This window comes from Orcinus orca, chromosome 2 (assembly GCF_937001465.1).
Source record: "Orcinus orca chromosome 2, mOrcOrc1.1, whole genome shotgun sequence".
NCBI classification, from domain to species: Eukaryota; Metazoa; Chordata; class Mammalia; order Artiodactyla; family Delphinidae; genus Orcinus; species Orcinus orca.
In genome coordinates this window covers 5,232,525-5,248,253 of record NC_064560.1, presented here as the reverse complement: position 1 = coordinate 5,248,253, position 15,729 = coordinate 5,232,525, and the positions used below count along the sequence as shown (strand labels likewise).

At 40.0% G+C, this 15,729-nt stretch overlaps 1 protein-coding gene across 1 annotated transcript in view; it reads right to left on the bottom strand.

The window, feature by feature from the left end:
• Positions 1 to 15,729, bottom strand: part of CUBN (cubilin) — a 266,372-nt gene that overhangs the window by 238,824 nt on the left and 11,819 nt on the right. Inside the window, exons 7-14 of the mRNA XM_033403470.2 lie at positions 14,914 to 15,040; positions 13,799 to 13,961; positions 11,336 to 11,467; positions 10,070 to 10,165; positions 7,973 to 8,091; positions 7,352 to 7,538; positions 6,112 to 6,224; positions 3,352 to 3,586 (exon numbers count right to left, since the gene is read on the bottom strand). Of these exons, the coding sequence (XP_033259361.2) occupies positions 3,352 to 3,586; positions 6,112 to 6,224; positions 7,352 to 7,538; positions 7,973 to 8,091; positions 10,070 to 10,165; positions 11,336 to 11,467; positions 13,799 to 13,961; positions 14,914 to 15,040 (1,172 nt within the window). The remainder of the gene's footprint in view (positions 1 to 3,351; positions 3,587 to 6,111; positions 6,225 to 7,351; positions 7,539 to 7,972; positions 8,092 to 10,069; positions 10,166 to 11,335; positions 11,468 to 13,798; positions 13,962 to 14,913; positions 15,041 to 15,729) is intronic.

Sequence of the window (15,729 nt, the reverse complement as noted above, 5' to 3'; positions counted from 1 at the left end):
GAAGAGTTAAGTGTGACGTAATGTTCATTTGAGAAGGTTTCTTAACACTGTGATATAGTTATACCATTCATTTTATAAATGAAGAAATTCAAATGTCTATGGGTGGTTGAGCCACTTTCCCAGGAATGGGGTGAGGGGAGGATAGGGCCAGGCTTTCTGACACCCACTGCATCACCACCCGCCAGCCCCCTGAAGTTGCATATCATCTGGGGCGGCTACTGTACGCTACTGTAAAATAGGAAAACAGAAATCTAGATATAATAGACTGCAGTAAATATACATTAGAAAAAAAATAAAACGAAGTGACATTTTAGATGTGCAGGTAATGATATTTACATAGCTATGCAGGTTATTTAAAACAAGTTTTGCTACCAAGGCGAAAAGTAAAACACATTTAGCTACATGAGTCTCACTATTCCTAATGAGAAAACATCTCAGCTGCTCAGAGGAAGAAAAGGGTTTTAAAACTTAGTACTTAAAAAAAATTATCATATGGGTCAAAAAATTAAAATACCATAAGCAAAGTAAAGTGTTAACGGCAAACTGGGAAAAATGTAGTATATAATACAAAGGGTTAATATCTCTAAAATACGAAGAGCTTCTAAAAAGAGGAGATATAAACAAAGAGTTCACCGCAAAGGGAAAAGTACCTCCTGATGTAATTATTTTTGCAAAAACAAAACAAAACAAAACTGAATATGATCAAACTCTGTGTGCGTTTCTCAAATTGCAGTGCAGGGCAGCGGGGCCCAAACAAGAGTAGCAATACTCTTGCTGGGTGAAAGAAACAGAACTCAGAATTTGGGGCTACTAAAGGGGCTGGGATTTTGGAGCAGGGTATTATAGAGAAATCAGCTGCATGAAAATAGCACCAAAAAAAATGTACACAGGTGTCCTTGGGTCCTTAGCTGAATGCTAAGCTGTGCACACACAGGGGAAGACTGCAGACTAACAGAAACTAGGAGACAAAGCCAAAACCTTTGTGTGTAATTTGAGTCCCAGGAGAGGAGGGAGGAAGAAATGACAGAAGCAGAGAAGAAAACCACATGATCATCTCAAAAGACTTAGAAAAAGTATTTAATGTTTCAACATCCATTCATAATAAAAATTCTCGGCAAGCTAGGAATAAAAGGTGTGATGGTTTAAAAATGTTCATGAGTTCTTTGGCACTTTTCCCATTGAGAGATGGGATCTACGTCTCTTCCTCTTGAATATGGGTTGGCTTGTGACTGCTTCAACAAATGTTTTTCTTTTTGTTTTTTGGCCGCACTGCACAGCTTGCGGGATCTTAGGTCCCCGACCAGGAATTGAAACAACGCCCCCAGCAGTGAAAGCGTGGACTCTTAGCCACTGGACCGCCAGGTAATTCCCGTGACTGCTTCAACCAATTAAAAATATGGCAGAAATAACACAAAATGACCGCTAAGGACAGGTCAATAAAAGCTATGCAGCCCCTGCCTGGTTCTGTTGTAATGCTTGCTCTGAGAGAAGCCAATTGCCGTGAAAGAAGTCGCACTACTCTAAGGCCACCATAGGAGAGGGGCTCCACGTAGGCACTCAAGTCAGCAGCCTGGCTGACTTCTCACCCAGAGGCCAGCCTCAGCTGTTAGCCCTGTGAGTGAGTCATCTTGGGTTTCCAGCCTCACTGAGCGTTTAGATGACTACAGTCCCAGCCAATATCTCATTGTAACTGCTTAAGAGATCAAGTGATAATTGTCGTGCTGGGACCCTTCCAAATTCCTGGTCCACAAAATCAGAAACATAAGAAAATGATGAATGCTCTACAACACTAAATTTGTGGGTAATTTGTTATCCAGCAATAATAATTCAGAGTGAACTTCCTTAATGTCATAAAAGTTCTTTACAAAAACTTCCGGCTAAAACATTATATTTAAAGGTGAAATATTGAACATTTCCCCATGAGGTTGGGAACAAGACAATGATACCCACTCCATCACTTTTATTCAGCATTATATGAGATGTCCTAGCCAAGAAGATAAATTAGTCAAGGAAGAGGAATAACAGTTAACAAAGATTGGCAAGGAAGTTGGAAAACAGATAACATACGCGCAGGTAACATCACTGTGTATGTAGAGAATTCTAAAAGACTCTACCAAAGAAAATGATTAGAATTGACGAATGAATTTAGCAATGCGGCTGGATTCAAAACAGAATATTTTAAAATATTTATACATAGAATACTTCTATATATTAACAAAAAATGAAAAATAAAATTTTAGAAAAATAATATCACTGAACATAGCATAAAACATCAAATAGCTAGAGAAAATATTAATAAAAGCAGCAGAATGCTTAAGCACTGAGATCTATAAACCATTGCTAACTTAGAAGAGAACTAAGTAAATACAGACAGTCTATGTTTATGGATTGTCAGGGTCAACATTTGTAAGAGGTCATTTCTTCCCAAATTGATTACAGATTCAATACAATGCCAACAAAATCCCAGTAGATTGTTGGGGGAAGTTAACAGGTTGATTCTAAAATTTATATGGAAATGTAAAGGATCTAGCTTATTTTAAAAGAACAAAGTTAGAGGTTTTACACTACCAGATTTCAAGCGTCGGTACGAAGCCAATGTGGCACAGGATAGATAAATAAGCCAACAGAAAAGTTGAGAAATTCCAGAAATAGATCCACGGATTTACTGATGGGCGAACCAGAGGTTCAGTGTGTGGTTCTCTCTATTTTTTTATATGCTTAAAAAATTCATAGTAAAAAAGTTTTAAAAAGATTACCCAAACCCAAATAACAGCAGAAGGAACAAATCATCATGTGACATTAAGATAAAAAATACTAAGTGAAGGAGGAGACAATGTCCCCAACGCCCCACAGTATGTACTAGCAGGGGCTATAAAGATGGCTGTTCAGTAGTTTCACAGGGGATGCTTAAAGACGCATGTTTTTTAAACTCTTTCAATTCAACTGAATTGTATTATCTCTGAACACAAAATGAAAGTCCAGTTCAGTTTAGATTTACTTGATTTTAAAATAATTATAAAAATCATATATCATTAGATCTCAAAACAGCTAACGTGGGCTTCCCTGGTGGCACAGTGCTTGAGAGTCCGCCTGCAGATGCAGGGGACGCGGGTTCGTGCCCCGGTCCGGGAAGATCCCACATGCCGCGGAGCGGCTGGGCCCGTGAGCCATGGCCGCTGAGCCTGCGCGTCCGGAGCCTGTGCTCCGCAACGGGAGAGGCCACAGCAGTGAGAGGCCCGCGTACCGGAAAAAAAACAAACAAACAGTTAACGTATCCAAAAATCTAATACTGATCAAGAAAATTTAATAACCTCAAGAATTTGCTTTATTTCTCTCCATGTTTACACTTACCTGGTGGCTGTGTTTCCCATCTTACTGTAAAGCCTCTCTCATTTCTTAAATGTTCAGAATAGAAATGAAAATAGAGGGTGTTGTCACTACTGAGGAGTTCGTGATGGGGGATGGAGCCACAGAACCTTCCAAGCTGAAATGCCGCAGAGGAATCCCCATCATGAATCTGAAGAAACTCGTGTGGACAATTGTTCACTGATTCTAATTGGAAAAGAGTGAAAGTGATCCGCAGCACCTAAAAATATAAAGGTCACAAGAGACTATTTTTCATTTCTATGTTAGTTCTAAGGTGTTTCTCCTGCTAGTTGGAAGCATTTATATAGAGTCCCTTTCAAGAGCTGGATCTATAATTTCCTAAGTATTCACAAATACATATGACAATTCTATATATTAAAATGACTTGTGTTAAAAATTGCTTAGACCTAACTTGAGCTAATGTCAAAAATATTAATGAAATAGATTTTTAACGGCTTTACTGAGGTATAACTGATATAGAAAGAACTGCACATATTTAATGTGTACAGTTTGAGAAGTCTAGACATATGTAAACACCTGTGACACCATCACCACAGTCAATGTGATAGACATAACCAACACCTTCCAGTTTCCTTCTCTCTCTCTCTCTCTCTCTCTCTCTCTCTCTCTCTCTCTCGGTGGTAAGAACAAAACATGAGATCTATCCTCTTACATCTTGAAGTGCACAATGCTGTATTGTTACCTCGAGGCACTATGTTGTACAGCAGATCTCTAAAACTTATTCACTTACTGTAACTGAAACTTTATACCTGTTGAGTTGTTATTCAATGGGTTAATGAAATAGATTTCAGTAAACTGTCAACTTCATTAAACAAAGGCACTCCAAATGTATAGCTAACAGTGCTTCCAAATCAGTAAAATATAACATTTAAACATCTACCTTGAATTAAATTTAACTGACTAATAACCTGTAGCGTGTAGCATACCCACAGTTCATCAGTGACCCCCAGAGATGCTGATTCCTCAGGGGTCTCTGAACCTCTCAACTGATGCCCAGCCTGGATGGACGACCTCGGGTGTAGACAGTAGACACAGTGTAGGCAAGTGTCAAGTGTGCTAGTCTTTGGTGGTTGGATGTCATTGAGAGATGAGTAATACCAACAGCAGACATCATGGGAAAGGTACCATGAAAAGTTTTGAGTATGCAAGTAGGTGAGAATAAACATACAAATGTATCTTCAAGTTAAAATATTAGAATGTGCAGACTTAAATATAGTAATATAATTAATGAACCATAAAAGATTTTGTGCTGACAACCTCATTTAAAACAGCCAAACTGCCAAAAGGAGGCTGTTGAATCTAATTTATGATCTAAAACCACAACAGCGTTCAGCTCATGGAAAAGCGTATCAGGATATTTTTGAAATTCTGTGCTAGGGTATTTTTAAGATTTGTTACTCAACATCACATCATGTTTGTCCTTGAAGCAATTTCAATGAAAATCAAATAAATGTTTATGAATTGAACTACCCTTATTTCAATATTATGTAAACTGTATTATGTAAACTTTGATGGGGATAAGAAGATATAAAAATCACAATAATCAAGAAAAACAGCATGAAGTGTTTTACAGATTAACAATAAATGCATTAAAATTTTTTCACAAAGTGATTTTTTCTTGAAAGAAAGATGTTTTCAATGTCAGGAAACAGAATTCATGAAAACTAAATGGAAGGAAGGAAATTCACATAACATACCCACTGGGAGACTGATTTTGGAGTTTATTCTATTGTGGGGTCACCAGGCCCCAAAGAATCCTTGCTCCTCAAGGGAAAAAATATTTCTGACCTTGTACAATGACCTCTGTAACATTAGCTTGCTGGGAAAAATTAATAGGATTTCAAGGGAAAGCCTTAGCTATTCAGACATACAACTTTATTTTAACGAGTCCACGTGTTGGTTGAGAAATAAATATTTGGAAAAGTCTGAGTAATTAATATTGGGGATAAAAGCACTAAAATCCTTGGGCTCGGATCTTAATCTGAAGAGTGTTTGCACGGCAGTTCCACCACTGGAGTCGAATGGCCTGGGTTCAAGTCCCTGCAGGCCACTTACAGACCGCGCGCCCCTGGACAGATTTCTCAGCTGCTCAAGGGTAAAATGAGGATAAGAATTCTTATCTTTCAGGGTTATGAGAGTTACACTGCGATGATTAACTGTATGTGAAGCAATTAGCACAGCACATCGGCACAAGCAACGCCACAGAGAAAACCTGGATAAGGAAACCACCTTAATAATAATCAACATAACACTGAGTGATTGCTACCGTCTCGGTAGCAACATGACTGTACAAATTACTGGCTTGCTGTCGGCCAACCCATGTAGCATCCGTAGTGGACAAAGCATGGACTTTGAAAGACAAACTTGGCTTTGAAATCCAACTAGTCCAATTACCAGCTAAGGAATGTTTTTAAAAAATTACTTATCTTCTCATAGTTTCCATTATTTCATCTATAAAATGAGGATACTAGTACTTTAATTCAAAGAATTAGTATAAAGTTTTGAGAAAGGTTTGCACAATACTCAGCCCAATGCCTGATACTTAGAAAGTCCTCAATATAAGGTATGATGATAGTTGTAGATAATTAGTATATATATAGTACAGATAATTCAACTACCATATAGTTGAAGTATCATTATGTGTATTTTATGTAATATATACACATACTACATGTTCATACATATGAATGAAGTGTACATTTGGATGGGAGATACCGTATTTACCTTTCCCTCTTCAGTTCGGATAACCCAGAAGCAGTTAACGTCATGGACGTAACCAACATTAGGGCTCATGTAGCTGAAGCTTCCATTCATCCCTGAGAGGGACCCTCCACAAACTGCAAAGGGAAAGAAGATGAACTGTGCTTTTCAGACGCTCTGGAGAGGCTCGCCCTGCTGCCGAAGCTTTCAGAGAACTCTGAGTAATTCTCGTTGGAGACAAAAGCCCTGCCATTCTTCCTTCTCCCCCGTCTCCCTTCAACATCCACCCAAATCCCACCCCGTGTTCAAAGCCCAGCTGATGTCTCCTCATCTCCGCCTGAATTTCCCTGCCTCTTGGGGTTTTCTCCGGCACCCATTCCCTCTGTCTCTGTGACACCTGACACACTTTAATTCTTATCTTTAGCTCCCGTCTCTCCTCGGCCGTTGTGTATCGTCTTGTCTCCTCAGCTGGAAGGTAAGCTGATAATAGGTGGAGACTATTTTATTTTCTGCTTTGCTTATTTCTCCACAGGCTCTACTGGAGTTGTAAACACACAGTAGTCTCAATAAATGTCCCGACTCAGAATCAGGAGGAATGAGGGAGGGGTGGAGGTTTTATGGAGCAGGCTGAATAAGAAGTACTCCTGAGGGACAGATACATTTGGATGGGAAGCAAAGAAGAATCTGGAGAGGTTTGGGGAGAGAAATTTCCCAGATAAAGGAACACAGCCAAAATGCAGTGGCATATGGGGTCAAGAGAGAAGGAAATATGTCTGGCTCGAAAGGCGTATTTTTAGGGAGCCAGTGAAAAATAAGGTTAGATGGATAGGGTGAGGCCTGGTTATAGAGGATGATTGAAAAACAGTCCCAAACTTTATTTAACAGACAAGAGGGAGCCACTGTGTATTTGAGAGCAGGAGCATGACGTGATTACATGTAATATTCCCGGGAAATGAAACGGCTGCTATAGAGAAAACTCTCTCTTAGAGAACTACAATACCTTTAGCATATTTTGTTTTCAAAGTGGACATAATGAAAGTGGCAAATATGGACTTAATTTTTCCTTTGGTGAAAAGGTTTTTATGGCTTAAATTGAAATATATATTTACCTTGTGAATTTCATACCATTTCTGCAAGGGAAGACTTAGTTCTAAGCCTTTGAGCAACGGAACAAGAAAGCAGGTTCAAAATCTGCAGCAGGACACACTCAAGGATGATACTTCTAACCTGTGAGCATCTGTCATACAAGAAATGCTGAGCGTACCTTGCTGGGGAATCTGACAGAGAAATCCAGTCCAGAAACGTGTGCATTCACAACTGAAAGCATTAACGCCATCAACACAGGTTCCCCCATTCAGACAGGGGTTGCTCAGACACTCATTGATGTTTTCTGTGCAGTTGATACCTGCCCAACCCGATTCACAATTACAAAGATAACCAGAGACTGTTTCCTAAGGGCAGAAGAAACATAATGTCATAGGACAAAGGGATAGACAATAAACTTGAACCAAGCCAAAAGATAAAGAACAGCAGTGCTGTGTATTCTGTGTAGAAGGTGTCGAACCATAAGCATCTTCCAGTAGCCTAACTTGTACTGATTCATTTAAACGGTAATTGCAAAGTATAAGAAATCAGATGTATTTGGGTCAAACTGCAGGCTTTGTTTTACCACTTTGTAAATCACTGAGAGAAAAAATGAACTCATTGGTTTTTCCTGGGAACTAAAGTTATTACCTACCTTTTACCTGAAAGTTATTGACAGTTCTCTATCTTAAGTTTGAATCATTACCTTAAAATCTATGAATCATAGAAAACATATTTCTCAGAAGTGAAACTAAAATTATTCTCCAGTACGCAGTTTCCCCAGGAAGAGCAAAGGACTCACGTGGCACTGTCCATTTAAACAGGGGTGACTCAGGCAAATGTTACTGAGCTGCACACATCCATTTGGCCCGTAACCGCTTCCAGTATATCCCGGGAGACAGGTGCAGACCGGTAAGGAACCTGTTTAGAAATACAAATGGACGCGTAAATACGGGTCCCCTCCATTCTGACCCAGTAACAAAGCTCAGGCTCTGTCCTCTAAACAAGGAGTCGTCAAAGTCTACATGTCCCCAGGGGCAGACAAGGCGAGGTGTGAAGAGAAAATACGAGAATCTTTTTTTTTCTAGTTTTTATCTTAAGAATAAGAAAGACATGACACATTTTCAATATTTATTTGCAGGTTGACACTGGTGCTGTCAGCCTGTATGTCATGGTCCTGAGTTGTGTACCAATGGGAGGCATGCCAAGGAAAAGGGGAGTTTCTTATCATGGAGGGCTTGACAGCAGGAAAGAGCATTCCTCTGAGGACAGTGTCTGTTGCAAGCACTGTACACATACTGACTAACTTGATCCTCCCAAGAACCCTATAAATAGGTACTGTTATAATTTCCATTTACAGATGAAGACAAAGCACAGAGAGATCAAGTGCCTTTCATCAGGGACACACAGCTAGAACATGGTGGAGCCACGGGAAAAGTAAAATCCAGTCTTCTAGAATTCACGCTCCTAACCACTTCAGTGGGCTGTTAGTCATTTAATAAACACTTAAAGAGTTATACACATATATACATGCATATATACACACATATATTCTTGCATATATGTGATATGACAAGTTAGCAAAAGTAAAAGTGGTATTTTGAAATAACGAGAGATATGATACGTTATTCAATAAATGGAGTTGGGGTCACCTATTTGGACAAAAATATCAAATTAGACCTCTATTTGACACTATAGATAAAAACAAATCTTAAAAAGATCAAAGATTTTAATATTAAAAATAAATGAGAGTACATGTACTTGACTATTTTTAAAGAGTTTGGTAGGGAAGACCAAATTCTCCCCAAATTTAAAGATAAAAACAAATCTTAAAAAGATCAAAGATTTTAATATTAAAAATAAATGAGAGTACATGTACTTGACTATTTTTAAAGAGTTTGGTAGGGAAGACCAAATTCTCCCCAAATTCTTGGGGTCTTTAGGGAAGACCCCAAAAGAAAACATTTACTTTTTTGACTACATAAAAATTTTAAACTTCTAAATAGAAAATACAACCAAAAAATTAAAATAAAAACAACATCCAGGAAAAGTACATGTAAAACATAAGATAATGAGATAATATCCTCATAGTACCTAATGAAATGTTACAAATCAATAAGAAAGCAGATGAACAAAGGACATGAAAGAAAAGTTTTAAAGGGCCAGTAAATATCTAAAAAGTATTCATTATGAATTATTAGTAATCAGAAAGTTTTTTGATTTAATCAAAATTAAAATAATGAGAAGGCAATTTTTGCCTATAAAATTGACCAAAACGAAAACTAGCAATAGTACCCCTTATTGTCAAGGGTGGGGTAAATGTATATTTTCACACACTGTTAAATGAGCATATAAACTGATACATTTTCTGGGAGGAAATTTAGTAATATGTATGTATTTTTTAAATTGTAGGAGGTGAAGCTTCTTTTATGCAGCACAGCAGACCCTGTTGGTTTTCACCCCAGATCCATTTGCCCCTCCTTAGTAGTGAACTCCTTATTTTAACTGGGGGCATGGGCACCTGAAATAAAGATTACATTTCCCAGCTTCCCTTGCAGCCAGGCTCAGTGGAGCCAAAGGCCCAGAAAGGGGAGTCCTTAAAGAGAGTGGACAGGTCCTCCTTCCTCCTTTTCTCCTTCCTGCTGGAATACAGTCATGCATCTATCAGCTGGCTTAATTATCTTGGGAAATAATTGCAAAAATTAGACCAGATAATAAAAGAGCATAGCCTATTGCATTTTTTAAAATCCAAATGTATAGTTTTAGAACATGGATTAATTTTTGGTTTGAAGACCAAAGTAAGAATTTTGAAAATAGAGGATTTTGATTTTAAAATGTTGATTTGCTTTAGAAGGTCATATTAAAATACCCCAAACCAGAGGGAGAGATGAGTCATTACCCAGAACCAAGGAGCACGACGCGAGTGGGTGGCAGCCTCCGTTATTGACCGAGCAGAGGTCTATGAGGGCGCAGACTCTTCCATCGCCCTGGTACCCTGATCACAGCAAGAGCAGGGGCATGAAAAGCAACGTCAGGAATATGCAAGAAGAATCCCAATCTGAGAATCAAGTATCACAGGAACCAGACCAACCACAGATCTTCTACCATCAAAACAGAAAATGTAAATGTAATATGTCATAAATAAAATTCCATAGTTAAGAAAATGGACAGGGACTTCCCTGGTGGCGCAATGGATAAGACTCCACACTACCAATACAAGGGGCCTGGGTTCAATCCTTGGTCAGGGAACTAGATGCCACATACATGTCGCAACTAAGAGTTCGCATGCCACGACTAAGGAGCTGGCGAGCCGCAACTAAGGAGCCCACCTGCCACAACTAAGGAGCCCACATGCCGCAACTAAGGAGGCCTGAAGCCACAACTAAGGAGCCCACGAGCCACAACTAAGACCCAGTGCAACCAAATAAATAAATAAAATAATAAATATTAAAAAAATAAAATGGACAACAAGAATTAGGAAACTGATTTCAGAAACAACATTCAGGGTTGTTTCTAATGACACAAATAAAACTAAGAAGACAAATGAAACTACTGGGAGACTTAGAAAGTGCTGACACTAAGGAAGTTGACATTTTTTAATTACAGTGACTTTGAAGATCTTGGAGCTGAATTATTCTAAAAGTCCAAAGTACTGTTATTTCATGTTAATAAAACATACAGGGTTTCAGTTTACCCCTTAGAACTCCCTGAACTTCTTGGATAGTAACTCAGTTTAGATTAGAGAATAGGAGTCATGACTTCTTTCCGGAAGAGAAGGGAAACTCACATGTATGGTATGCCTACTATTATGTCTGTTATTAAGTAAACTTTATATGGAAAACATCTCATGAGTTCATTATATTAATAAATTATTTGTGGTAACGTCTGTGATCCATAGAGAAAATCTGTCAAGTTCTGCATTATCTCAAGAGGCTATTTCACAGTTTGTAAAGGCTTATTGTTTTCCATTGATATTCAAAATATGTTTTCTTTCTTTCTTATAACATAGCTGAACTAATGTGCCCTGGATCCATAAGTTAAGTAAAACTTTTTGTCCTATTCAGTTTGTCTCCTTAGACGTAGGCCATATTTACAACGGAACACAAGAGCCTGTTTTCAAATGCATGTTTTGCCTGTAAGGGTATCAGGAAATTTGGTGTAGCACCTGGTGGACAGGGACGACAGTGGTAAGAGCCAGGTGTGTTTATACACGCAACAGGTGGAGCCACAGAACAACCGCCATTGCTTATCTCACATTCATTGATATCTTCACAAATGTATCCATTTCCTTGCCAGCCTAGAAAAACAGGTTTGAAAAGTTAGCTCTTCAATAGTTAAAAACACATGAAAACCTGCTTAACTGTGTAAGGAACCACTGATTAAAATGAGATATACTCTACCTATCAGATTGGCAAAACTTGTTTTAAATACTTACGATCAAATTCCGGCAAAGAGGTGGGCACATGGGGTAGTCTTATATGCTGTTAGTCAGAAGTTAAATTAATAAATCCTATCGGGAAAGAGATCTAGGAGTATTCATTTAAAATTTTAAAATACATACCTTTTGACTAACAATTCCACTTCTTAAAACTTATTCTGCAATGATAAAACTATCAGTACATAAAGATGTAGGTAAGCTGGTATCTACTGCAGCATTGTTTAATGGGAAAAAAAAACTCTCAATGTTCTATAGGAGCATAGCTGAAAATATTATGACTCATCTATACCACTGGATGCTAAAAGCTATTTTAATAACATGTGCGCACACATTGAAAGAATCTTCCCTTATGTATTTTAATTGAAAATACCAAATTTTAGAAATATATGCAGAGCTGTGATCCCAGTTTGGGGAAAGAATTGTTTTTAAACCTGCATATAGGTCTGTGTGTTTGTATGAGTGAAGGAAAAGGCAGAAGAGGAGAGAACCAGTTGCTAAGAGTGGTCTCATCAGGAGAAGGGGCTTGAAGAAGGAAGGGATTATCATGTTACTTGAGACACAGCTGTTTTATTCAACTGTTGAGTTTTATTACTCAATTGAAATGATTTAAAATTATAAGAATTTTTAAAACATTTTAAATCCTTTAAAATATTTATTTTCTTTGATCTAAGTAGGGACCCCTTCTAAAACTCTACCTAAGAAAATTATCATATTTGTGGGTGAATAATTGAATGCATAGAAAAAAGCTGGAAGGAAATACGTTCAAACATTAGTGGTGGTTCTGAGTGATGACTATTTTTTTTCTGTTGTTTTTTTCGTAATTTTGTAGTTTCTTTATATTTTTTAAGAGCATATATTGCTTTGATATTCAGGGAAAACTAAGGTGACTGACAGGAAAACAAAAAGTTTGTGTTTCTCTTTTTCCTCTCCAACAATGAAAAGAAAAATGTAAGAACACCTTTGCCCAGGTTATACTTTAAATGATTTACTTTTCTGATTTCTAGTTTTTAAAGACTGTCATTGGCAAATTACCTTCAAGAACATGATAATTTGCACATTTTGCTTGCCCCTGAGAACTAAGAAGGAAAAGGTCTTGACGTGTTTTCTTCGGTGTCTTTCTAGTTGTACAAGATCTAAACATGTAAGATGAAGAAAGTCACTAAACCAAACATTGCTAAGTGAACCGACAGGCACGTGAGGTTCCCTGGCAAGAGAGGATAAGGGAGAACCCAGCAGCTCAGCTCTCACCCAGAGCCAAGCAGACCTGGGTTTGGATCCTGACTGAGGCTAAGCTCTTAGATCTTGGGCAAGTTATTTACCTTCTCTGAGGTTCAAGTTTTTACACTTCGAAATGGGAATAATACTAATTCCTACCTTTTCTTGTTTCTGTTGTAGCTGCATGAATTAGAAATTGCCTAGCACAGTGCCTTAATGACATTCTCACAAGGAATAGCTGCAGTTATTATATTCTCCTTGGGTTCCGCTTTCTAAGGACACCCAGGGAACGCAGACGGGCCTTGTAAACTCTCTGGGGTCTGGTCGATCGCTTACCAGTGCACCCAGAGCAGTGCTCAGCTCACAGTAGGTGCTCTGCAAGCATGCCTTGAAGGGAGGATGGTGATCTCACAGTAAGAAATGAAGCTTTGACTCAAACCCAGGCAGTCTGTGAGCCCTGAGTCCACATTCTCAGGGACCTCCCCTGGAGGTTCGTTCTCTCTGGGTCTGTGATGGAGCTGGACGACCCTATTTACAGCCAGGCCCCAGGGTCTTCTAATGACACACCCAGGTGAGGACTACTGGACTCCAGTGAACACAGTCAGAGCTCAGTTTGCCCAAGTCTACAATCATCTGGTTCATATGAAACGTGGGACCAGAGCACGTGTCTTTTGATCTCAAGTCTAATCGGTTCACAGCCATAGCAACCAAACGTTTGACCTCCCGAACTCTATGGCTAACCCTGGCCCCGAGATCTGACTCCGGCACACTTTGGGACAAACCCCCCATTTCTTCTGTTGAATTGCTGCAGCAGTAACATGGCCTGGAGCGGGATTTAGTGCATCAGAACATGAAACTGGATCGGAAGCTGTCCTGAAAATGGCATTCTTATCCCTCGGCAGTGGAAGGAACTTGGTTCTGGCGTTTTGCCTGGCTGCCAGGCATCTGTGGCCGGGTGGGGACACGTCCATATACCTGCGGGACAGGCGCCACAATAGAAGGAGCCCGGCGTGTTGAAACACTGCACAAGCGCTGAGCAGGGCAGAGGCCAGAGGCTGCACTCATCTCTGTCCAGCGTGCAGGCCATGCTGTTCGACGGGGCCGTCCACCCGGCATCGCAGAGGCAGCTGTACTTGGGCTGGCGGGACGACAAGGGTGTGAAAAAAGCAATCAAGAAACATGAGCATGAAAAGCCTTTGAAAATCTCTCCAAGCCCACAGCCGAGTTTTCCTCTAACGTTCATTTCCATGAGGCCGATCGAGTGGCTTCTCGTTTTCTTCCCATATGATTAAGCATTTAGACCAGACCATGAAAAAAAGAGAAACGGCTTTATTTTAGAATAAGGGAAACCTGTCATTTGCCCCCAAAGATGCCTGGGAAAGAGTAACAACAATCAAGGCTGTAAGTCAATATAATTAAAGTCAATCAACTCAGCCTGCTCTGGTTTTAGAGGGAAAAACACCCATGTAGGCACAGACCTTGGAAAGTCAATTCTGTTTGTTTCCTTTTTGAAGGTTCCACCCACCACCACCCCTCCCACCACGGCTGGAAGGGAACCATTTTCCATCACATGGGCAGAAAAATAGAACTAAAAATAAAGACCGGAAGGTCTCCAGCAAGGCCAAGTGGGCCAGGGCTGGGTGACCTTGAAGGCCAGGAATCAAGGTCGCTAGGACCCAGAGCACAGCGGACGCTCAGGGAAGTGGAGTCTGCAGCAGTCACAGGGGCTCAGGGGCCAGAAAAATCCAGACTCCTTAAAATGGTTGCAAACAAGGGCAGGCCTTTTGTGTTGCCATGTCTTGTCAACGTTAAAACTCACAAGGCCAAGAGAAGGTCATGCCTCACAGGGAGATTCATGGACGAATCATAAAAAAAAAAAGCTCAGATTTATATAATGAAATCAACCTCTGGGTCCCGTTTTCTGTTTATTTATAGACAACGGTCACAACCTTCCTCATCTGAGGCCGGCTTAAGGGCAGGACGTGGCTCCCCTCTGCAGCCCCACAGGGTCCAGCTTGTACACAGCTACGCAGAGCGAAGAACTAATACTCAGGCCTCTCCCGAGGCGTCCCACTCCGGAAGACACCCACCTCTCCAGCCTGCACTCGGACCAGATCCTCGCAGATGCCGTGGACACAGCGCACCTGGGAACCCCCCTCACAGTCATCGTATCTGGATGCACACTGGGGGCCGTGGGTGTCAGGCGAGCAGAGACAACTGTTGGTCACACAGAGCACAACGTCAGGACCTGTTTCTTAGCATCAATAAAAAAAATAGCAGTAATTCCGATTGCGGGTCGGAATTCACGTGGAATCATAAACCAGCAAACCAGACTTACTGGCTGGCGTCTTGGGAGAAAATCACCGTGTGCTTCTTTAAGTGGCAGATTGAGTAAACGTGTTATCATCTCAAATATGGGGTGAGAGGGCACGACTACCACTATAAATTCTTCTGCTATCAGGTCATCAAACAGTGCTTTCAAAGGTCAGCCATCTATAAACTAAGGGGGACGGAGTTCATCAGGACGGTAAAGGGAGAGATCATCGCAGCCGTTCATAGGCCAACCAGCTGGACACGCCAGTAAGCACAGGTGACCTTGACTGAACGGATAAATTCCCGAATATTCTCTAGGCTTGCATAACCTCACGGACAGTGGTATATCCACATCTCAGAGTCTATGATGATGAGGATTATACTACAAGGGCAACACGTCTATCCATAAGACAGGAGTTAACATAGTAACATTTCTTTCATTGTCACATTGTAACTCACAAGATGTAATTAACACATATTACCTAAACTAGCTGTGGGTGTTTTGTCATGAGATTTCAGTTCAGTAATAATCAAATAAGCAAAGTTGTTTTAAGCTATCGTAATCTTAAAGTTGCTGAGTTAGTTTTATATCT